This window comes from Watersipora subatra, chromosome 3 (genome assembly GCF_963576615.1).
Source record: "Watersipora subatra chromosome 3, tzWatSuba1.1, whole genome shotgun sequence".
Classification (NCBI taxonomy): Eukaryota; Metazoa; Bryozoa; class Gymnolaemata; order Cheilostomatida; family Watersiporidae; genus Watersipora; species Watersipora subatra.
The window spans coordinates 53,923,297-53,947,395 of record NC_088710.1 but is presented as its reverse complement, the minus strand read 5'-3'; the positions used below and the strand labels follow the sequence as shown (position 1 = coordinate 53,947,395).

Genomic DNA, 24,099 nt, shown 5'->3' with positions numbered 1-24,099 from the left:
TAATAAGGAAGAGAAAATAAAGACAACTGACTCTCGCATCAATACAGTTTTAGGCAGTGATATTCAGTTTTGTGTTACAGTCCACATGAGCAATGAAACCATTTGAAGAACTATGGATTAAGAACAGGTTGCTGAATGATAACATAGAAATGATCTACAATAAAAACTTGTCAAAATTAGCAACACTAGCCACTTTCTATCCTCACCAGTTGCTCAGGCTGATCTTTACAGGAAAATAACAACAAACTACATTGTTGTTATACTTTGACATATTATAATGCAGTTTCACAAAACAATATAATACAATAAAATACAAAATAATATGATTTAGAACAATTTAACCTAATATTATGCTATATTATTATATTATTATTATTGCCCGTCTGTTTGTTTGCTTTTTCTTTCACAAAGCGATGTTTATTCTCTGATTGGCCCAATTATTCTGAGGCTTAGGAAGGTGGCTGAATAACTCAGTTGGTTAAAGCATCAGTCTTACAAGCTGAATGTCATGGGTTTGAGTTCCATACAGACCAACATTTTAGTTGTCAAACTAACTGCGTGTATAGAATTTTATGATTGGTAAAAGATGGCACATTTAAAACAACTGCAATTGTAATACAAAAATAAAAGGCTTTGACATCCATACTGCACTCTGGCATTTCTGAACATTTAACATTGATTCCAAAGTTAGCTTTTACTAACCACGAATCTGTGAGCCCTCTTAAATGAATGTAAAATGAAGCTGATTTCAAATACAAGGAATTATAATGGCTATTGTAGTCTGTCCAATGAAGACCACTCATTTCTATGAATCAAATGTAGATTAATTATTTCTTATTCGTCAATTACAAAGGCATCACATTATATAGTTCAATCCCATGGTCTTGTAGTAATATGGTATAAGAAACTAAAATACAAAGTAATATATTATATAATTTAATATGATTATAAAAATTCATTTTAAATATACAAGATTTTTATTGCACTGAAACCAGCTTGATAAGCACCAAAACAAGCATAGCGGATTTGATATCTACTTACATGCTGAGGATGTGGAATGAGTAAGATGGCTCATAGACAAGGACAGGTTTGGACGTGCAGCGGAACTGGTCGCATTCCTCAAGTCACTCAAATTCACTTCATTACTATTGACTATGCAACATGACTTTATACGAATAGCTATTTCTGAAATACCTCAAGATACACAGCCTAGCGTGTTTTCCCAAGATTTATCCAGTGTCATTGAGAACAAACAAGATATTGTTAGAAAGTGGGATTTGATTTATTTCCTGTTCTCTAACACTTGTTCGTGCGCAGCATAAATATTAAGGACAGACATCTAAAATGCTAAAACGGGGTTGAAGATAGATTTAGGTGGAAAAGGAAATGTATTACAATTTAAAAGTCATATTGCATAATTCAATTAGTAAAAGTGAGAACAAGAGAAGCAAATGGTTCATGCAAAGATGCAAGCATGCTAGGATGCCTGTGATCGGTTCTTGGAAACATTCATACTAAAACTATATGTGTATAGACATACACTACACAATGAAGCATGCATATTTTTCAGAAAGTTGGTGTAAGGCTAGAAAGACATTCAGAAAAACATAGTTAAAGAAGTCAACCATTGGGAGGGAAAAGTAAAATGAATGGAGAAAGGCAAAGTAGACACTCGCATGAAAGACAAACCGATGTGTGGAGATTGCAGGAGTTGGTTTCAACTAGGATTTATTGTTAAATCAACGGAAAATAACAGACAGCAGAAAACAGAAACATAGGGAGGAATAAAACCAATTGTACATACAGGTGTTAGAACAGAAACATAGTAAAGTGTTGGTGAATAACATTGTTTATGCAAATAATAAAAATGTGAAAATTTTCATTTGTTTCTACTCGCTAAAACCTAATTTTATCACAGACAACAAATAAAATAGCAATAAATAATAAATAATTTTGAGACACCGCGAAAAATCGAAAGCAGTCTTCCTTTTAAACAGACATTCACAGGAGCAATGAGAAGCACCCATCAGTCAATGGTGACAAGTGGCATGCATGAGCTGACAAGGCTAAATGGCACGGACATCCACACATGACTAATGACAAGGATCGACATGTGCTATGGATAGTCAGATTCATTCCCTGATGACAAGAAGTCAGAAATACCTTCAATATACAGCTCAGCGGTACACTCAGCGATCCCGAAGTCATTACTTGCTCGGCACATAAACAGTCCACTGTCCTCAGGAAACACTTCTGGGATAATAAGTCTGTGCGTATCTCCATCACTTGCAACCTGCATAAAGTGTCATTTTCATCTAACCTAGATCGGGTGTCACATTATTTTAACCTGCATAAAGTGTCACTACCTCTAAGCTGCATAATGTGTCACTTTCATTTAACATAGATAGGGTGTCACATTCATCTAACCTGGATAAAGTGTCATATTCATCAATAGCATTTCGATTTAATAATTAACTCGTAATATTTAGAAACTAAAATGTATCCACTTGAGCAACCTATTTGAGTGTCATATATTTACAACAGCAAATAAATACCTGGAAGTCAAGAGATGATGTTACTTCCTGGTTTTCCCTAAACCACCTAACAGAGGGTACCGGGTTGCCAGTTACAACTGTCTCAAAGGTCACCCTTTCTCCTTCTCTGGCATCTATAGAAGTGACAGGCTGCTCAAACTTAGGGGGCTCTCCAGCATCCTTTGGTAGCTCAGTAAGAGGCACATCTTGTGTGGACACTGGAACAACCTAAAATAGTAGGAAGCATCCAGTAATACTAAGGAACATCTACCTACTTTACCAGCTAGCATCCTAATCCACACACCAACCCTTGCAAGCTGTTTGTGCAAGACACATATTTTGAATTCATAGATAAAAGTTAGCTGCAGATACAGAGCTCAGCCTTCTGCTGTTCTGCATGCTATATAATGGGACTAAATAACTTTATAAAGTATATAAAGTTGTCAGAATTAAAACACAAAATATGTTATTCAACTTGAACAACACAGTAACTTCATATCAGAAGTAGAAATAGGCAGAGAAGGAAGTGCGTACATGTAGTGTAGCGGTGGTAGAGACTTCTCCAACAGAGTTCTTTCCTGACACCGTGTACTCTCCCTCGTCTTCAGGGAAAGCCTCCAATATAGTGAGAGTATGGGTGTCATCAGTTGACTTCATGTCAAAGTACTTTGACTGTTTTATCATCTGACCATTAGCAAACCAGGTGGTAACTGTGGGAGTAGTAGAAACAACAAGCTCACGAGAGGAAAATGGAATGGCAGGATTTTGCAAGACCTTTGCTATAAATACTGGGACCAAGGTGACGCGTTCAACTTTAATCTTATCAGGCAAACTCACAGTAAAATGAGATCTATTCGCTAGCTGTTATTACCTAAAGAATATATGCCTATCTATCTGGGTAACATTGAGAAATGACATGCCTGTTAAAAGTGTTATGGTTGAAGTATTGTGATGCATTAATTTGCAAAAAATCAAAACTTTTTTTGGCAAATTAAAAAATGAGTTGTAACTCAAACATTTATTGACACAAACCAAAAGTGAAAGTTGACTAACCAGAGCTGCCCTTTATGGAGCAGGTCAGAGTGATCGGATGTCCCACATCTACACTTTCTGGTTTGAGAGGTTCTATTAGCTGTGGAGGAGCTTCAGCGGGTGGAGAAGGCTGCCGAGGAACAGCAGGCTGTTTAAGGGTGATATTAGCTGTCGATCTGCTTGTGCCAGCATTATTCGTGACTCTGACTTCATAAGATCCGGCATCTTCTGGCACCAATTCATAAATGACCAGAGTGATTATGTGCTTCTCTGATATGAACTTAAACCGTGGGTTTGGCAGCAGCTGCTTAGTGTTCTGAAAACAGCAGCATAATGGTTAGAGCTATTATACTGTATACACGTCGACAAGGAAAGATAACCCTCACAATAATGAGCTAGCTAAGTATTTGGTGGTATATAACGGGCCAGTGTGGCTAGGGATTATTAATACGGAGTCGTCTTCCACTTGTATAAAGACTCGAAAGCAGTTCAACTTCAATATATGGATCTTTCAATATGCAATGTGAAATTTGAGCAACTATTTCACTTTGCACTTTAATATAGACAAACATATTGCCCTCCATTCCTGATACAGCCCTTTTATACATTCCACTTTAATAACCACAAGGCTTATAACATACATGTAGGTGGTAAAAAGTCTAGTCAGTGTACCTTGAACCACTCGACCCGATATGTAGGCGTGGGGGCATCCTTTAACTCAATCGTGAGGGACAGAGGCTCGCCAACAGTGGCCGTGACATTGGATAACTTGCTGATAAATGTAGGAGTTGTTTCCTTTGGCTTCTTACTCTCATCAGGTAAGACAGCGAGCACAGCTTTGCATTGCATCATACCATACTGGTTGTAAGCCTTGACCATGTACATTCCCTGGTCGTCTGTTAGAACTTCAGGTAAGTGCAACGAAGACTTTCCTTCCTCGAGTTTGATCTGTTGAGAGATCAATGGATGATCATGTGTTAGCATAATTTCTACACCTGACTAAAGGACTAATTCGCACCCCCTTCCTCAAGCCAGATGAGAAACTAAAGAATTAAACCAAGGAACTTACTCTGGCTAATTTCCAAGCCAGCTAATTTCAGAAACTACGAACTGCAACAATTAACAAATATTAACACTATGTTGTTAAGCGATCTTTCATGTAGAATAACCCATCATTACGCCTTTTCAAGCATCAGTTTTCTTAGAACTGCCTAAAATGAACATGCATATGACTAGTCATTTAACTATATATATAAAGAATTACATACTATTGTTTACCAAATGCTACCCCAAGCTCCTAAATTTTCAATTTCAACCAGCTACAATCTACTTTCCATCATTAAGATCTTTTGCTAGCAGTATGTGCGGAAAATTTCAGTGATAAATACACATGGTACTGATATTGACCTTGAATGACAAAATCCGCTTACACATTGCTAAAATTTTTTTCTCCAGAGTATAGAAACTGATTGAGAGAGTGATATTATCAACAACAATTAAAGGAGATGCGAGTGAAGGCAGTCCTCTACCTGCCAGAATAATGGTTTTGGCAGAAAATCAGCAACCAGATTTTGCACAGCCATTCAATAGGTAATGCTCGAACACTGTTAATTCATAGGTGGCTGTTTCTTAAGAACACCATGATTAACAGATTTCTTTATCTGAGCCTGAAGTCACAAGGGCCTTAATGTAAAGAAGACTGTATGCTGACTGTACCTCATCTTCTATGACCAGTGATTGGTTGATGACAAACCACCGACTTGTTTTACTTACTTGTACCTCGCTTTTCACGACTTAAGAATGAGTTTATGGCTGAACATTGCCAAGAACTGCTTAATCTTTTGCTAATATAACAACTGCATTGTTGAAATATCTGCTAAGAGCCAGCAAGGGTATGCACAAAATATACCATGCCTTGAGAATAAAGAAAGTAAAGGCCTCAGCCAAGTTGGTAGAGCGCTAATGGGCGATGCTTTACACTGACCTGGAAATCAATGGATGGTTTAATTTCAAAACTCTCTTTGTACCAGGATATCTGAGGAGGAGGGAATCCTTCGAACTCTACTTGCAAAGTGACTTCCTTGCCTTCCACAACCTTCACAGGAGCAAGAGGCTTTGTAAATTGTGGTGGTTGAGCGATGGGATGCTTCGGTTTAGGAACTACTTTAGGAACCTTTGCTATTTTTTGCGCAGGCTCAACTTCCTCAGGCTCCTGTTGAACTGGCTTGGCAACTGACGGCTTTTCTACCTTCTTTAGTGGAGTGTGGAGAAGCTGCGGAGACTCCTGCATTGTAGTGGTGGGTTCAGTGTCAGGTATAGAAGGTTTCTCCACCTTTCGCAGTTTAGTTTCTGGCAACTTCGGACCCTCGTGTACAACTTGTTGTCTCTCTTGCACCGCTCTCTCGATCTGTATCGCTGTCGTTGTATGAGTCTTAATCGCAGGCTGCGTTGACCTCATCTCCATGAATTTACGTCTTTGGACCTGAAGAGTGAAATAATTGGTTATTCAATGTCCAGCTAAAAAAGTATCATACCCTTGGACCTCAGTCTTACAAACTATGTATCTTGGATAGCTGTTGGGGGACAAATACATTTTAGAACTAGTTTTACTGTGAAATCTCATCTCAACAATACATTTTGAAGTAAATAAGTACGTCAGCCAATTTATTATGATCAACATACTACATCCACCATACTATGTTTTGTTTTATGATCTTTCTGTTACTTCAACCTATAATTCACTATCCCAACATTTCCGCAATGCTATTAAATTACCAACTTTCAAAACACGTCTGTTCAACCCGTTCAATAATTCCTGATTTCTGTCTTTTCATTTTTTTCTTTTTGCGTGTAATGAGAAACATCATATTGTTGATGATTAGTTGATTACTGATGCCTATGAAAAGTTATCTATGCATCAAATTACTAAAATTCCCTTTTTCTCAGTACAAGCACCAGAAAAAGAACAAATAGCAAAACCTATGGCGCCTTACAGTGCCTCGCGTTGCGTGTTCGCAATTTGAGTTGTACAACTCGAGTTGCACAACTCGAATTGTGAACATGGAACACGAGTTTGTAAAAGTAAGTCACAATATATTGGTATTACGGTAGCATAACCGTAGATCTGGTTATATTAACAATGGTACATCAATAGGCACCCGTTAGCTAATAGAAATTGAACTATGTATGTACTGTAAAGCTAGAACTTATGGCGAATTAGAGTGTCCCAAGTTTGCAACTCGAGTTGTACAACTCGAGTTACACAACTAGAGTTCATCAAAAATCCAGGCCGAGTTCTTTCAACAGCAACTCGAGTTCAACAACTCGGCTTGAGAACATGGAACGCGAAGCACTGTGGGGGCATTGTACTAAACAACTCATCATTTCATTTTCTCTAGCTATATTTTTTATATGGAATTTTTTTGGTGCATCATTAAACGCCGTTGAAATAATTTCTATGTTTGTTCAATTTCGGTGTTCATTCAGTTTCTTGTCAGGTTTTAGAAAGAGAATTCTTTTTTCAATTGAAAAAGAAGTGGCCAGGCCCCACATAGATTGTTTTTAGTTTGCTTTTTACATTCTACAATTGTTTTTGTCTTTTTATATTTATATAAATATGCGCAAATATCCCCAATACATATAATTTAAATATATATTTAAATTATTATTAATCAATTATTAAATTTTATATAATATGCACAAATGCAGTTCTGTAAATGAGACACCCCAATTACTCACTTTGCTTTTTTACAAACCCGGGTTAGTTTTGCGTTACACAATTCGAGTTCATCAAAAACCCAGGCCGAGTTCTTTGAACAGCAACTCGAGTTGCGAACACGCAACGCGAGGCACTGTAAGGCGCCATACAAACCAACAAGCAGATGAAGCTGAGGTGAGAAATCAATCAAAACCTGTGATAAATTATTACTTATTTGATGAGCCATTTGAACGCCAACACTTATTACAAATCACAAATTTTTTGGCTGTTGATAAAATAGCATTACACACTAAACTATCAGCCTTTTGCTCACCTCATATGTGTCAACACCTTCCTGATGATGAAGACGAAGCCTAAAATCTTCATTAGGATGAACAATCAACTGGGCGGTACTGTCAGCCTCCCCGAGTGTGTTAACAGCATGAATGTTGACACTACCTTGGTCATACTCTCGCACTTTAGGTATCTCCAACAAGTAGCAATGTCCATCATAGTGAGTAGTAAACCTTGAACTCTGTAACAGGCATGCATCAGTTTAACAAAAATGGATATAACCATAGATATAGAAACCTTTATATTTATGGTTTATATATCTATGGATATAACAGACTTAGCACTGACTCGCAATCGTTGGATAATGTTTTATCTAATTAGCTAACAAATCTAAACAAGTCAATTAATGCAGATCTCAGTTATTCAACCAATGAAAGGACTAGTTTAAAGTTGCTGACAACAAAACTGCTGACACTCACCGTTACTATTATCGTTTCGTTGATTTTCCATGTGATCTTGGGCCTTGGGTAGCCGCTGACTCTAGCTAAAAATTTGGCACACTCTCCTTCCTCTACCTCAACAGGTTGAGGCTTTACGTCTATGAATGGAGCGCAATGTTCCTTCGGAGCGTCCTTGATAGCTTCGATATCCAATATTGTGCTGTAAAGGATAGATCTCAGGAGCAATGTATAAAAAACAGTAAATTTATGAATCAAAATGAATTTAATTTTTCATAAACAGAGTGTCAGGTCAGCATTTGCTTGAAGCTATTTTGAACTAAAAACAATTGTTTGCTTTTTAATGCACAACCACAAAATAATTTTACAATTATTAAAATTATATATACTGTAATTCTGTTCATTTGTTTTAGAGTGAAAAATGCTGCTCAAGAATGTGAGTTGGCCTGACAGCATTTGTATACAAAGACAAACGACCGACACCCATACATGCAAGCCCCTTCCATGCATGCAAGTCCCACCCGTGCATGCAAGTCCCACCCATGGTTGCAAGTCCCTCCCATGCATGCAAGTCCCTCCCGTGTATACAAGACCCATGCATGTAAGTCTCGCCCATACATGCAAGTCCTGCCCATTCACGCAAGTCCCGCCCTTGCAAGCAAGTCCAGCCCATGCAAATGTCAATAACATGCACCCATTTCACACAATGTGAACAATGAGTGTCACAAGAGCGTAATGAACACAAAAGACATGCATGGCCAAACATGGCGGAGGTGAGGTGGGTCAGCCATCCAATCCGCTGCATCTACACTCCTGTTTAAATGAAACAGCAGAATAGGCTGTCATATCATATAATAAAAATGATTTGGAATGCAATCACGGTAAACCCAGGAGCTAAAGAAACAGTATTGTAAATTAATTTGGCAATAATATTTCATTACATATTGTTTTGTGCTTTTGCAAAACAGGTCATATGGTTTTTATAGGCACGTGTGTGTACACGTGTGTGTGTGGCACGTGTGCGTGTGTGGCACGTGTGTGTGTGGCACGTGTGTGTGCACGTGTGTGTGTACATGTGTGTGTGTACACGTGTGTGTACACGTGTGTGTACTGTGAATCCAGCTTTTAACATGATTGAGTATGCCAGGATATACACAACACCAACAAATACCCTCTGTTTATATCCACCTACAGGAATCCGTTGCAGAAGCAAATTGAAGTCAATCATATGGAACAGAATACATCATAGCATAAGCGGAGGAAGACATACAGGGGTCAACCGGTGCATGGTAACAACTTTTCAATAAATAGTCTAGCCTGATTCATCAGCAGACTTGTAAATACATAGCTTGCTGGTCATCAAAACTCACCAACAGCAGTGGCATAGCTAGGGTCATACAGGTATAAGGATTGTAAAGCTGCAGGATGATGGGCTCATAAAGTCAATGAAGTTTGATTAGCATTGAGTGAGGAGTTTTCAAAGATTCCTGAGCATTTTGATAAAAGTACGGAGAGACCGTTTCAACAGATGAAAAAGTGGTCCTTGGTCTGTGCCAGCATCAAAAGTAATTAACTTGGTATATCCAGGTTTAACTCTATTTTACAATATTAATAATTTAACTACCCTGTAGTTAACTTTTCATATTAGCCAGGCTACACTTATATAGATTTCATACAGTTTCAAATATTTACATACAAAAAATGAGCATTTTGTGCATAATATTTAAAGAAAAAAATATGAAATGATATTTGATATTTTGATCCATAATATGAAAAAAAAATTATGATGTAGTGTTTTAAAATTGCAAATTTGATAATACTACATCATATAATTTTATGATGTAGTATTTGTAAAATACTTTAATATTTTACACAAGTAAACTTTTTCATTGAAAGAAGGTTTCACAGCGATGAAAAATGAAAAAAAACCAAAATTCGTTTGTACGGATATGATGGATCCAACACAGTGTTCAAAGCCTTCAAAATATGGCATGGAAGTTAAAAAGCTGCATCAGGTATCATAAGTTGAGTTCATGAGTTGAGTTCATGAGTTGCATTCATGAGTTCAGTCCATGAGTTCAGTCCATGAGTTGAGTTCATGAGTTCAGTTCATGAGTTGACTAATAGTTGAAACCGGATGTATGATATTTTATGATAGTCTGATACTAGTAACTTGACTTTCTAATGATTGATGTGACATGGTTTTTATTACTCGTATATTCATTCTTGTCTTTGAAAAGCTGCTTCATTCACACCTTACCTATGTTGAAAATATTGTATCTGTTAGAAGTCATTTATGACGACTACTAGTAGACAATGCTTGGCACTATTGGTTTTTTAATATAAAGTTGCAACAAATTTCTGTTAATGACAATGTAACAGTTTTCACTAACTACACAAAACTAAAACAAGAATGATTGACTGAGAGAAGTTTATATAAAATTAAAATATGGTAAATATAGTGGATGAATTTATGTCACTTATAAAACTGACTGAAAAGAAATCCTTAAACCTTAAGCAATAGCCAGCTCAGAAGTGAAGCAACTCTCCAGTAGTTGCACGCTTTGGTTTAATAGGAGTGACACCTTTTCTGTTTCTCTTTATACAACTCATGATAAATGTACTTACATATTACTCCAGTGCTCCTCAAGTTCTTGCAGTCTGTGGACTCCTTCCATACCTTCAGGAAACTGAGTGTCTAAATTTACTGCCTGTCTCGGTATAACATTCAATGTAACAGGAATCGTCTCAGCATGCCCGACACGATTCTTAGCCACACAGATATACTCTCCGACATCCTCAGGGTAACAATAAAGTATATCCAGACTGACGTAGCTCCAATCATGGCGAATATAGAACCTATGACCTATAGGTTGAAAGAATAAAAATTAGATTGTTGCGAGTGCTTCAGGCATAAAGTAACAAAATTCTACAACCTCAATGTTATAAAATACAAGATGACACTTTTTGTGATAAAAAGAGAAAGTTAAGGGCAACTAAAAGTTGATTACAAACAGAAATAAAAATTTTTAATTTGTTAGAATAACAAAATCAAAAAAAGATTTACAATTACATCAAAAGAAGTGAAAGTACACATTTTACACAGATAGTATTACGGTATGGTATGAATGGTACGGGCCATAATGGAAAACCCCACAAAAGTGGCTTCAATATTTTAATGACTAAATACAACAGCAACGAAGAACACTTAGAACAGTCGAGACTAACAATGAATACATGTAGTGTACAGTGTAAGCGAAGAGGATCAGTTGCTAACCTGCCAGCTAAGGCAATAACTTACCTAGGGTCTGTGAACTTAAATAATGTAGACCAATGAAAGGTTGGTGTTCTAGCCAATTTTACAGTCTCAAGTATATACTTCTACTAGCTGTACAACCCGGCGTTGCCCGGGTAACTAAAAAGTCTTTGCACAGAAAATTTGTTTGTATTTAACATATAACAACATTTGCCATTCTAACTTTCAAAATATATATCATGAGAAAAGTGTTTTGTGTAATTGAAATAAATTAAGAGAGAAAATGAAATCAACTGTTAAGGTTTTCAAACTTTGTCAAACAAATTTTAAACTCCATATCACGAGGAAAATGTTTCGTACAGGTCAAATAAATTAAAAAAATAAAACGACTACAAAAAGGTTTAGATGTAAATGTGAAATAATTAGCAAGTACTAGCTAAATTAAGTCGGATTTGCTACGATTACAATGTAAGATGATTCTGTAATGATACAATTAATAAGAACTGAAAAAAACAAAATAAAAATCCTAAATATGTTGAATTAATAATAAAAATTCTTGCATAGAAGTGTGTGTTTAAAAAAGATTACTGTTCCACCAGAAGATATCCATCAAAACTTTGAATATGATGATACTATTACCTCTCGATACTGGTCCAAATGTAAAAATGAGATATCGTACTTTATTTGACCGAAAGGAGAGAGAACTTTGAGGCTTCCCACGAAGACAATGTAATTTTCCGCATGGGAAGAATTGGCCTTGACCCCAGATATAATAATTGAACCTGATGAAAAATATTTCTTAACAGGGGCATCAGAACGCGTGGCTGCATCGGTAAAATAATCAGCGTGCGCTATAGCCATATCTTTAGCCGGAATGCAGACACACGACATATGACAACATACTTTGAGAAACATAAATATAGATAACCATGTAAGTTTATGATTTACAGAGAGGAAATAATAAAAAAAAGAGGTTAACACAGACCTAAAATATCAAACTTACCAACTTTGACTAGCTGTTCATTGCAGTACCATTCAACGCACATATTTGGATCCCCAACAGGCATGAGTGTGCATTCAAACCTGACTGGATGGCCCTCTTTGACTCCTTTTGTTGATGGATTTTGTATAAAATATGGAGCTTTCGGTTTAGAACTAGAATAGATATCTTCAATGGAAAGGGAGTCTTCAGCTTTAGGAACAACTTTAAATGTAGCATCTTCACGGTAGCTGTAATAGTCAAAGTTAGTTACACACTCCCACAAGCACATCACAAACAATCTCCATGCATGAAAAGATCCAACACAAAATGAAAATCGAGCAACAAAATGGAAAGATAGGGCAAGCAAGAGCATGCAGTCTAAAGTTATGCTGATTCAAAGAGATGCCACTTCATGCGCTGCCGATGATCTAAAACGGAGTACCATCAGAAATAATGAGCACATCTCTCATATCTAGAAGAGCCAATGCCGTGCCATGCAGCTCTACCTGTCGCCTTGGTCTGTGCCAGCATCATTCTGATCACTAGATGTAGGCCTTTGCACTGGAATCACTTGTTCGGGTATTTCTAAATCCAATGTAACAGGAGCAAATTTGGCATCATCTTGGCTGTAATGAAGTTGGGTAGTGTGTTGCTGAGGCATAGTGACATCAAGTTCCACAGGTTCAAATCCTGGTTCTGTCTTATAACTGACATTGGTGGTATGTTGCTGTGGCATGGCCACATCAAGATCCACCGGCTCAAATCCTGATTCAGACTTGTATTTGATGTTTGTAGTGTGTTGCTGAGGCATAGTAACATTGAGTTCCACAGGTTCAAATCCTGGTTCTGTCATATAACTGACATTGGTAGTGTGTTGCTGTGGCATGGCCACATCAAGATCCACCGGTGCAAATCCTGGCTCAGTTTTGTATGTGATGTTTGTAGTGTGTTGCTGAGGCATAGTAACATCGAGTTCCACACTTTCAAATCCTGGTTCTGTTTTATAACTGACATTGGTAGTGTGTTGCTGTGGCATGGCCACATCAAGATCCACCGGTGCAAATCCTGGCTCAGTCTTGTATTTGATGTTTGTAGTGTGTTGCTGAGGCATAGTAACATCGAGTTCCACAGGTTCAAATCCTGGTTCTGTCATATAACTGACATTGGTAGTGTGTTGCTGTGGCATGGCCACATCAAGGTCCACCGGTGCAAATCCTGGCTCAGTTTTGTATTTGATGTTTGTAGTGTGTTGCTGAGGCATAGTAACATCAAGTTCCACAGGTTCAAATCCTGGTTCTGTCTTATAACTGACATTGGTGGTATGTTGCTGTGGCATGGCAACATCAAGGTTCACCGGCTCAAATCTTGGTTCAGATTTGTATTTGATGTTTGTAGTGTGTTGCTGAGGCATAGTAACATCGAGATCCACAGGTTCAAATCCTGGTTCTGTCTTATAACTAACATTGGTAGTGTGCTGCTGTGGCATGGCCACATCAAGGTCCACCGGCTCAAATCCTGGTTCAGACTTGTATTTGATGTTTGTAGTGTGTTGTTGAGGCATAGTAACATCGAGTTCCACAGGTTCAAATCCATGTTCTGTCTTATAACTAACATTGGTAGTGTGCTGCTGTGGCATGGGCACATCAAGGTCCACCGGCTCAAATCCTGGTTCAGACGTGTATTTGATGTTTGTGGTGTGTTGCTGAGGCATAGTAACATCGAGTTCCACGGGTTCAAATCCTGGTTCTGTCTTATAACTGACATTAGTAGTGTGTTGCTGTGGCATGGGCACATCAAGATCCACTGGCGCAAATCCGGGCTCAGACTTGTATTTGATGTTTGTAGTGTGTTGTTGAGGCATAGTAACATCGAGTTCCACAGGTTCAAATCCAGGTTCTGTCTTATAACTAACATTGGTAGTATGTTGCTGTGGCATGGCCACATCAAAGTCCACAGGCTCAAATTCTGGTTCAGACATGTATTTGATGTTTGTAGTGTGTTGCTGAGGCATAGTAACATCGAGTTCCACAGGTTCGAATCCTGGTTCTGTCTTATAGCTGACATTGGTAGTATGCTGCTGCGGCATGGCCACATCAAGGTCCACCGGCGCAAATCCTGGTTCAGACTTGTATTTGATGTTTGTAGTGTGTTGTTGAGGCATAGTAACATCGAGATCCACAGGTTCAAATCCTGGTTCTGTCTTATAACTGACATTGGTAGTGTGCTGCTGCGGCATGGTCACATCAAGGTCCACCGGCGCAAATCCTGGTTCAGACTTGTATTTGATGTTTGTAGTGTGTTGTTGAGGCATACTAACATCGAGTTCTACGGGTTCAAATCCTGGTTCTGTCTTATAACTGACATTGGTAGTGTGCTGCTGTGGCATGGCCACATCAAGATCCACTGGCTCAAATTCTGGTTCAGACTTGTATTTGATGTTTGTAATGTGTTCCTGAGGCATCCTGACATCAAGTTCCACAGGTTCAAATCCTGGTTCTGTTTTATAGCTGATATTGGAAGTGTGTTGCTGTGGCATGGGCACATCAAGATCCACCGGCTTAAATTCAGGCTCAGACTTGTATTTGATGTTTGCAGTATGTTGCTGAGGCATAGGGACAGTTATGTCTACTTGATTGAACCCAGGCTCCGGCTTATAGCTAACTTTGGTGGTGTGTTCTTGTGACACAGTCATACCACGTTCTACTGACTTGAAGCTTGGCTCTGACTTATATTTGGTGTCTGTAGCATATTTCTGAGGCAACGTGATGTCAGGTTCTACAGGTTTAAATCCAGGTTCTGGATTGTAGCATATTTTTGTAGTGTGTTGTTTAGTGGTAATGGTATCAAAGGTTTGCAAAGATTGAGTAGCTCTCGTTGTGTCAACGCTAGGCTGCTTTTGTAGGCGCAAAACATTCTTACTAGTCCTCGATTCCCTCATATCTTGTTTAGATACAGATTTGACCTCTTTTGTCGTCTCAACAGAAGAGGTCGAGATGTTGGCTGGAACAGATTCAAAGTTGCGTTGAGGATATACTTGTTCATCAGTCTGCTGTTGTGGTATTGCAACATCGAACTCAACAGGTGCATACAAACTCGGATACAATTTCTGGTGTTGTAGATACTCTGTAGGTTCAAGCACTACCTCACTAGTATGTCGTTGTGGTGATTCTACGTCTACATTAACCATGCTATACCGCCTACCAGGGCCTCGAATATGCCTTTGTTGAGTTTGTTGCAGAGTATGAAGCTCCACTTGGCTCGTGTGCCTTTGAACAGATGGGCTATACACTTTTGGTCTATAATCTTTAGGGTAATTAAGATGTGGTTCAGATTGTGCTCTGAATATTCTTTGTGCATCAGGACGACAAGGTGGTTTCAAGTTTAAATCTACCTTTGAGCTGTGTCGCTCTTGATCTGTTGCAAAATACTTAACTGTATGACGATCTTCCTGTAATGTTTCAGTATTCTTGACAAACGTTCGCACGGGTTTTTGCGGTGGATACATGGGTGTTGGAGGAAAAACATGGTACCCAGTAGATGGTTGATTCAAAGCTACAGGTGCATCAAAATTCTGCGGGCGCTTGGTAGTGTCTACCACATCAGAGCTGATCGAAGTTGTGCTGGTTGACATATTTTGATCAGTTAAACTGGTTCTTATATATGATGGTTGATCAGGTACCCGAGTTAGCACTTCTTCAAACTGGTAAACACGACGAATGACAGCAGGTTCACCTGCTTCATCATCAGATACAACCGACGATTCTCTAATAAACTCAGTAGACTCCCAATGATGGCCAGGGGGAGCTGGGGGCATTGGTGACTGTCGCCGCTCACTAATATACCGCTCAATCGACTGCCTGTCAATAGATCTTCTATCCACAGAACGACGCATACTTGTTCGATCAACTGAATGACGATCTATAGATTGCCGGAAAAGTCTGTCTGTAGATCTTGAAGAGGAGCGTGGTGGTAGCCGAGCATAATCATCAAAACTGTCAGATGAGCGAGATCTTGGATGTCTATAAAGTAAGCGGTCTGGAGACATCGGTGGTGTCTGGGTCTGCTTGTCATTTCGCAATTTCCTTCCAATCGGTACTTCTCGAGGACGAGAGGGTCGGGGTGTGGGTGCATAAGAGGTCTGAGGTGTAGTACACGTGGTTGTGGTATAGCGTTGATGCAATGTAGATGCTGTAGACTGCATAGGAGTAGGCATTGAATATTGAGGCTGGGAAGGGAGGTTAATGGTGAAGGGTGGAGCAGTAACAGGAACGTACTGCCGCTTATAGCTGTAATATCAAATATATAAGAATAGACGTGACAAATAGCAGGGAAGCTAGCAGAGACCTGGGTCAACAGGTATAAGCTATACGACTATTACTAACAAAATAGAAATATGTTGTGCACTTGTAGCGAGTAAAGCAAGGGTTCTACCGCACAAAATAAGGGAGAAGTCTACAAACCTTGGGTGTAGAGGTTGACTGCCGCTAGGGGAAGGTGGACCTTGCATACTTTCACTGCAAACATGTAGCCTTAATTTTGGTAATGGCTAAAAACTATTCGGATGCTACCTGATGCACTGAAGCTAAATAAGGGTTAAAGATGAACTTGCACAAGATTTTACTAGATTTTATCAGAAAGTATCGATACTTTTCCATCTTTTGTGATTTTTTTTGATGTTTGAGGTGATCTGACTGCCAGGATGTTTCAAGATTAAAATAAACAAGAGTGGATTGTGGTTAAAACGTTCAGATCAAACAAAAGTGCGATTATGACGTCTATAGTTGCAAAACGACCGACAGAATAGAGACCGTAATGCCACAACTTGAACACAATGGCCGATATCAACTATAGCAACGATAGCAACTAGTGACGTCATTTCGCACGCATTTTTTTTCCGAAGGTTTTTACTGTGATGAAGTTTTGTTGCTTTTAACGTTGAAACATCCTGGCAACATCTCAAACATAAAAAAAAATCACAAATAATAAAAACATACTGATACTTTCTGATAAAATCTATTAAAACTTTGTGCGTGTTTATCTTTAAGCGATGTAAAACATATAGTGTTTGTATATGAACAAGCTTTAGGTCTAAAAAAATGGAGTAAACAGCAAATTGTATGCTTCTGTAAGTAGGCGGAGTTTAAAACAAGGAAATATGTCGCACTAAACCCCTACCTTTCATCAATGTGTTGAATATTGTACCTCAACTGACTTCGGTAAAGCTGAGCTATTTCAATATCGGTTTGTTGCTCATCTGGAGTTGACATTCTGTAAAAAAGAGGTTCCCTGAAATAGCCTAACAATGCTACAAGACAAGAGAAAAAGAAGGGGTGGAGACATCCTTCAAATAACCCTAAAACATTTTGCTGAAAACGGTGTTCACGACACCCTACATATTCTATCTATTCCAATTTTTTTTGGATTTGAGAGCTCCACAAATGCACATCACCGACTATATAACAAGTAAGCATACACTTTGCTAGAAGATTTCTTGGGTATAACAATCTTGTATTCCTTGGGTTCTGGTCCTTTGGGAGGCTCTACCGCCACTTTGGCACGGCTAGTGGCACTTCCAGCTACACTCACTGCTGAGCATTGGTACCAGCCTGAGTCTTCCACTGTTACATTCCTGATGGTCAGTCGAGTGTATCCCTTGTCGCTCTCAATTCTAAGATAAATTTATTTATTATTAGCAAGAGATTTAGGTACATGGTGAAGCACTTTTATAAATGACAGGTAAAATATCATCAAAGCTGCAGCAATATGCCCGTGTCACGTCATAGACATTGCATCATCATTCTTAATTTACATGTCATCATTAATTCAAGGAGGAAAATTGTAAACAGAGAAGCATTATTAATATTTTATGATAAAAGTAAACAATTATGTTTAACCAGCAGTATGCCTGACGATGCCACGGATTACATGCACCTTCAATCAGATAGCCCTCAGGTTATCTGATTGAGAGTTATCTGGTTCTGAAAAGCCAGATAGAGTTTTTAAATCAAATATTTTAGGAGCCTGGCAGAAGGCACCGAGTATATACGTGTGAAGTTTATATGAAATCAGCCACAAAATCTGGGAATGCATAGAATATAGGCAGACTAACAGACAGACACACAATGACAAAGTGCAATTTATTAATATAGATGTCAACCATTATTGTTTCTTTGGCCACCACTAATCAGCAACCTTAAATTATAAAGCTCACATTGATCATGTGACCAGATTTAAAGTGGTGAATCAAACCAATCATGACCTCCTGTAGATGACTGGAAAACATCAGTTATCATGCTGAATACTTGAGAAGACATACTTCTCTACCTCATTAATATCTATTATTATTATTATCATTATTATTATAACAATCAGATCATAGTATGGAAGCATTACCTGTGCCTCTCATCATTCTTTATGTATTTGTTGTCTTTAGTCCAGGCGAGATTGGGAGAAGGATTGCCAGTGCAGGCACACCTCAACACTATGTCCTCTCCAGACTTGACATCGCTTCCTCGAATTCTTTCCGTAAACTTTGGTGGCACATGCTGCTCCTTCTCTAGTACGGTCAACTGCACAACAAACTCTGCTCTTCCGGCCTTGTTCTCGGCGGTGCCCATGTACTGGCCGCCGTCAGTAACAGAGCATGACTTGATGATCAGTGAGTGGATTCCATTTTCATTTACAGCAATCTGTACAAACAATGCAGCAGTTTTACTAAATCATAACATAAATATCTGCTGAGCACAAACCTGTTCCTTGTCTTTCTCATTTTTATGTTTATTGTGCATCTCAACAAATATCCAAGATATGAGAATCTTCTATTTGCACTGTTCATGCAGCAATTAGCACAGATAACCTGTGCTATAAATTACCCTATACAGCTCTCGCTTAGTAAGGTGTACTACTACACAGCCTACCTTGTGCATGTTATCCTGGCTTATGAGAACTCCATTTCTGTACCAATTGACTTCTGCTTGTGGTTTAGCTGACACAACGCAGTCCATTCTTACACAAGTGCCTTCTTGCACTGTTTGAGGTTGTGGAACACTCCGAAATACCGGACGGAATACCTTCTCTACTATACCGCTATCAACAGCATCCCTCTTCCTGTCTCTTATTTGCTCTCTGTAGAACCAACCAAAAATTTACTTGGAAGAGAACAAATGGCATCACCAGTATCATGCGGGTTGGCGAACAAACTACCCAATGAGATACAACAATAACATTTATATCAGCAGATAATTGGAAACTTGCAGCATTACAACAAAGAAAATCAGGTACAGCCAAATCTTTAGTTATGATCAACTCAACATAGAGATATACACATGACAAGAACATTATGCATACGTGTATATTGGACTCTATAACCAAAGTAATTTTCAGCATACGACGAGAGAAATTTCTTGAAACATTTGCATTTTCATAAGTGAAAGTAACAAAATAAAAGTACAAACATATATATATTATTATTGCCTGTTGTCCGTCCGATTGTTTGCTTTTTCTTCCACAAAGCAATCTTTATTCTCTGTATGGCCCAATTTTTCTGAGGCTTTGGAAGGCAACTGAATAACTCACTTAGTTAAAGCATCAGTCTAACAAGCTGAATGTCATGGGTTTGAGTTCCGTACAGACCAACATTTTAGTTGTCTCATTAATCGTGTACAGAATTTTACGATTAGTGAAAGATGGCACATTTAAAACAACTGTTATTGCAACACAAAATTGAAAGGCTTCGACATCCATACTGCGCTTTACCATCTTTGACAATTTAACATCGCTTCAGAGTCACCTCATATCAACGACGGATCTGTGAGTCGTCATAAACAAATTCAAATGAAGCTGAATTTAGATAGAAGGAATTACAATGGAAACTGTAATTTGTGATAATAAGTTACAGTTTCCATTGTAAATTATTACAAATTTTAATAATAATCAATAAAATGTGCATAAATTATTTTACATTCGTCAATGATGAAGACTTATGAATAGAAAGAGCAGTAGCTGTCATTCAGCTTTTAAAAAAATAATGAAAGATTTAAAATAATTTAACTTTCACCTAGTTTAATTTAGTGTAAGCTGTGTCACATATCTCCATCTGAAAGTATGCATTGCCAATCAAACTTTTTCACTTGTGTGTCTCAAACGTAAAGCAAAAATAAAAACCTTTTCGGATTGATTACCACTTAGTTTCTTTACATCATTACATAGTATGCACTAGTTTGAATGCTATGTGTAATTACCTGCAACGTTCATTAAGTACTTATTGTACTTTAGGTTTTTAACTATAAAACGAATTAAACAAATTACAATGTAATCCTATGAGAACTTTTGCTTCAACCTACAATTTTTTTAACGCATCAACCATATCTCAAAACAAATAAATTTGTATGTAGAAGTTTGACTGCATTATACAACTTTTAAAATATCCTAAAATGAACAAAACTTACCTTCTCTGAAGCAAGTTGAGAGTCTCAGAGCTGATGTGCGAAGAAGTATCAATATTTTTGACAGTGTCAATGTAGAGCTGCGCAAGAGTGGTAGCTGTGCCAGCCTTGTTGGCAGCATGCACCATATAAACACCTTCATCAGAGACATTAGTGTCTCTTATTCGTAGTGTATGGTACCCATCGGTGCTGTATTTCATTGAGAATCTAGATGATGCTTTCAGCCGCTCTCCATTCTTGAACCATGCAACCTAAAATATACCAATGTTCACACACATTTGATAGCTGGTTAGTTACAACTAGGAACTTGCCAAACAACCTGTTTGTCGAATTCCTGGTGAATGGCTTTTTTTTAGCAAATTTGAGAACCGTGTTGATGAATCGACTGCAAATATATCAAGAACAACTATTAATAGTATACAGTATATAACTAAGTGAAAAGCATGACAATAAGAGTTGTTTTCTCTTTCATTTTACTGTTATTAAAATAAGAGTAGACAACTCACTAAACTTCACTATCTTATCTACACAGTGTAACCATTATAAAATACACCAATAAGATAAACAAGCTCGAGTCCAGCGTGTAATAAAATATACAGAGTTGGTCGTTTGAAAAAGTAGACTAGCTTGGTTCAAGCATCTGTGACTGTGCTCACCCTTGGTTTCGGCACGCCAGCAATTTTGCAGAAGAAGGTGGCATCTTGACCTTCTGTAAGCTTGAAGTCTTTTAGTGGCTGCACAATGAGAGGTTGCATGACTTGTCCCATAGGACCATCTTCTGTCAGTTCACTCTCCTCTGTTTCACTGTGAATTCTTGGCCTGCGCATCTGAGTGTCAACGTCTATCAGCATTTGAGATTCATGGAGTGCCTGAAAAGAGTTTTTAAATCAGGTAATTTAGAGATGTTCTTCTTTTTACTAAAACTTCGTCTAAAAAGTTATGGGAAAAGGTGATGATCCACTAGTTTATAGTACTTATTTTTACTTTTTGCATTAAATATAAAACTACAAATCATAATGAGTCTTTAATTGGAATTAGTTATAAATAAGCCAAAAATCAAGTGATCATAAATACTGTAGTCATAAGCAATGTGTTGATAAGCAAAAATGATCTGCTACTGACAGTTATCAAGTGTTCCTACCACTGTTTGCATTCAAGAAAGACTTGAGGAGGTTATAGAGAGTACAAAACAGCTCATAAAATCACCCCATGCAAACCTGCTCTTACTCTTTACAATGGCTAAAAGAAAACAAATTTTGTTTTCCAAACTGTTTACATACGTGTAGATAAGACAAGAGATGAAGAGTTTCAGATAAGTTATCTCAAACAATATGACAGGCAAATAGTAGCTCATAAAAACCATGCAAGAAGATGAAACGGCAAGCCATAAAAAAGTACCGGAGATGTGGAGCCATTGATGAACAACGGTTGGCTATGCACTGCTCTGTACACGGGTGACGGCTGCCTCACTGATGGATGATGAGGTGACTGAGATGACCTTCTGATTGGTTCAGTTCGAACAGGAACTGCTGCGGGAGACATTCTCCTGGTGCCGCGATGCTGTCTGGTCGATGTCTGAGTGACTCTCTGTGTGACAGTTGAGTGCAGGTCAGTGACAAAAGACTGTCTTTGAGTTTTCTCAAACTCTTCTCTCTGTCTCTGGGCTTCTCCGAGAAGAATCTTTTGATACTCGGCTAAACGATGAAAAAATTTGATTAAACAGTGGCTCGCAAATTATATATTTTAGGTTATAAAATAAAAATGATGAATAGCCAACTGCAATTCATTGCTTCCCAAGTAAATGTTGGGAAAACCCACAACTACAGTGAAACCTCAACATCCAAAGTTAGTTCGTTCTGATATTTTCTTTATATGTTAAAGCCATCACATGTTGGTGTAACTTTTATTATAAAAATACAATGTGCTTTGTCTAATTTGTTTTCAAGTTCAACTCAAAAACCTGATGATAAAAATTTCTATAAAAACTAGAAAACATGGAAATTAATTGTGAAAAACTATGTAAAAACCAAATTATATAGAAAAATCTAAATAAAGAGAGTGATAACGAATAAATAAATATTTTTATTGTTTTGTTACCATTACGTTAAAAGCAATGTCAACAAAGGCTTAGCCTAGGATATACAAAAGCTGCGGTGCACAGGTAGAGGTAGTGATGACACTACACAGCTAGGCTAACTTTGACTATGTGAACTTTAAATTCGTATGCTAATTAATATTTTTGTTTTTCCATTTAAAACTTCTCTAAATTTTCCCTTTAAAACACAAATAACTACTGAACATACAACTACTACATAGATAACTACCAGAGAGATAACTGCTAAACAGATAATTACTAGACAGATAACTACTAGACAGATAACTACTAGACAGTTAACTACTAGACAAATAACTACTAGACAGTTAACTACTAAACAGTTAACTACTAGACAGATAATTACTAGACAGATACCTACTAGACAGATAACTATTAGACAGTTAACTACAAGACAAAGAACTACTAGACAGTTAACTACTAGACAGTTAACTACTAAACAGATAATTACTAGACAGATAACTACTAAAAAGATAATTACTAGACAGATAACTACTAAAGAGATATCTACTAAACAGATAAGTACTAGAGAGATAACTACTAAAGAGATAACTAGACAGATAACTACTAAACAGTTAACTACTAGACAGATAACTACTAGACAGATAATTACTAGACAGATAACTACTAGACAAATAACTACTAAAGAGATAACTACTAAACAGTTAAGTACTAGAGAGATAACTACTAGACAGTTAACTACTAAACAGTTAACTACTAGACGGATAACTACTAGACAGATAATTACTAGACATATAACTACTAGAGAGATAACTATTAGACAGATAACTACCAAACAGGTAACTATGAGGCAGTTTCCAAGATTTTCAAGGAATTAATAAAAAGATATTTGACCATGTTTGTATGTAATTTCTTGCTCTGACTGTAAAGGATTATCTTATAACTTAGTCCACCTTTATTACCACTTACATGTCTTCTTGAAATTTTAAAATTCAAAACAGTTTAAAATATTGTTTACTAATGTTAAAACATTGTAGAAACAAACTATATGAAGGAAAAACGAGTACATATGTACTGATTTACAAAACTGTATGTTTCTGGAAGCCTCGGATGTAGCATTTTGAAAACTACTTCCAATCTTGAGTTGAATATTTGCACAAAATCTATGTGGTACGGCGAAAGATTTGTACATTAAAGTGGTTGTAGTCAAGGTTTGACTGTAGCTGTAATCTTAGATGTTTGTTAGCCTATGCTCAGACATCTGACTCAGACAGATGGTGAGGAATTAAAAAAGTCACAAATCATGCAGAACACATCTAAGTAAAATG

At 37.6% G+C, this 24,099-nt stretch overlaps 1 protein-coding gene across 1 annotated transcript in view; it reads right to left on the bottom strand.

The window, feature by feature from the left end:
* Window positions 1–24,099, bottom strand: part of LOC137390735 (titin-like) — a 133,535-nt gene that overhangs the window by 30,401 nt on the left and 79,035 nt on the right. The window contains exons 47-68 of the mRNA XM_068077057.1: window positions 22,096–22,391; window positions 21,354–21,566; window positions 20,701–20,948; window positions 19,171–19,378; window positions 18,647–18,942; window positions 17,727–17,921; window positions 17,429–17,521; window positions 16,714–16,767; window positions 15,455–16,539; window positions 15,288–15,376; window positions 12,760–14,972; window positions 12,275–12,501; window positions 10,644–10,881; window positions 8,037–8,217; window positions 7,598–7,798; window positions 5,899–6,048; window positions 5,551–5,814; window positions 4,239–4,514; window positions 3,588–3,882; window positions 3,120–3,244; window positions 2,556–2,762; window positions 2,164–2,293 (exon numbers count right to left, since the gene is read on the bottom strand). Of these exons, the coding sequence (XP_067933158.1) occupies window positions 2,164–2,293; window positions 2,556–2,762; window positions 3,120–3,244; window positions 3,588–3,882; window positions 4,239–4,514; window positions 5,551–5,814; window positions 5,899–6,048; window positions 7,598–7,798; window positions 8,037–8,217; window positions 10,644–10,881; window positions 12,275–12,501; window positions 12,760–14,972; window positions 15,288–15,376; window positions 15,455–16,539; window positions 16,714–16,767; window positions 17,429–17,521; window positions 17,727–17,921; window positions 18,647–18,942; window positions 19,171–19,378; window positions 20,701–20,948; window positions 21,354–21,566; window positions 22,096–22,391 (7,284 nt within the window). The remainder of the gene's footprint in view (window positions 1–2,163; window positions 2,294–2,555; window positions 2,763–3,119; window positions 3,245–3,587; window positions 3,883–4,238; window positions 4,515–5,550; window positions 5,815–5,898; window positions 6,049–7,597; window positions 7,799–8,036; window positions 8,218–10,643; window positions 10,882–12,274; window positions 12,502–12,759; window positions 14,973–15,287; window positions 15,377–15,454; window positions 16,540–16,713; window positions 16,768–17,428; window positions 17,522–17,726; window positions 17,922–18,646; window positions 18,943–19,170; window positions 19,379–20,700; window positions 20,949–21,353; window positions 21,567–22,095; window positions 22,392–24,099) is intronic.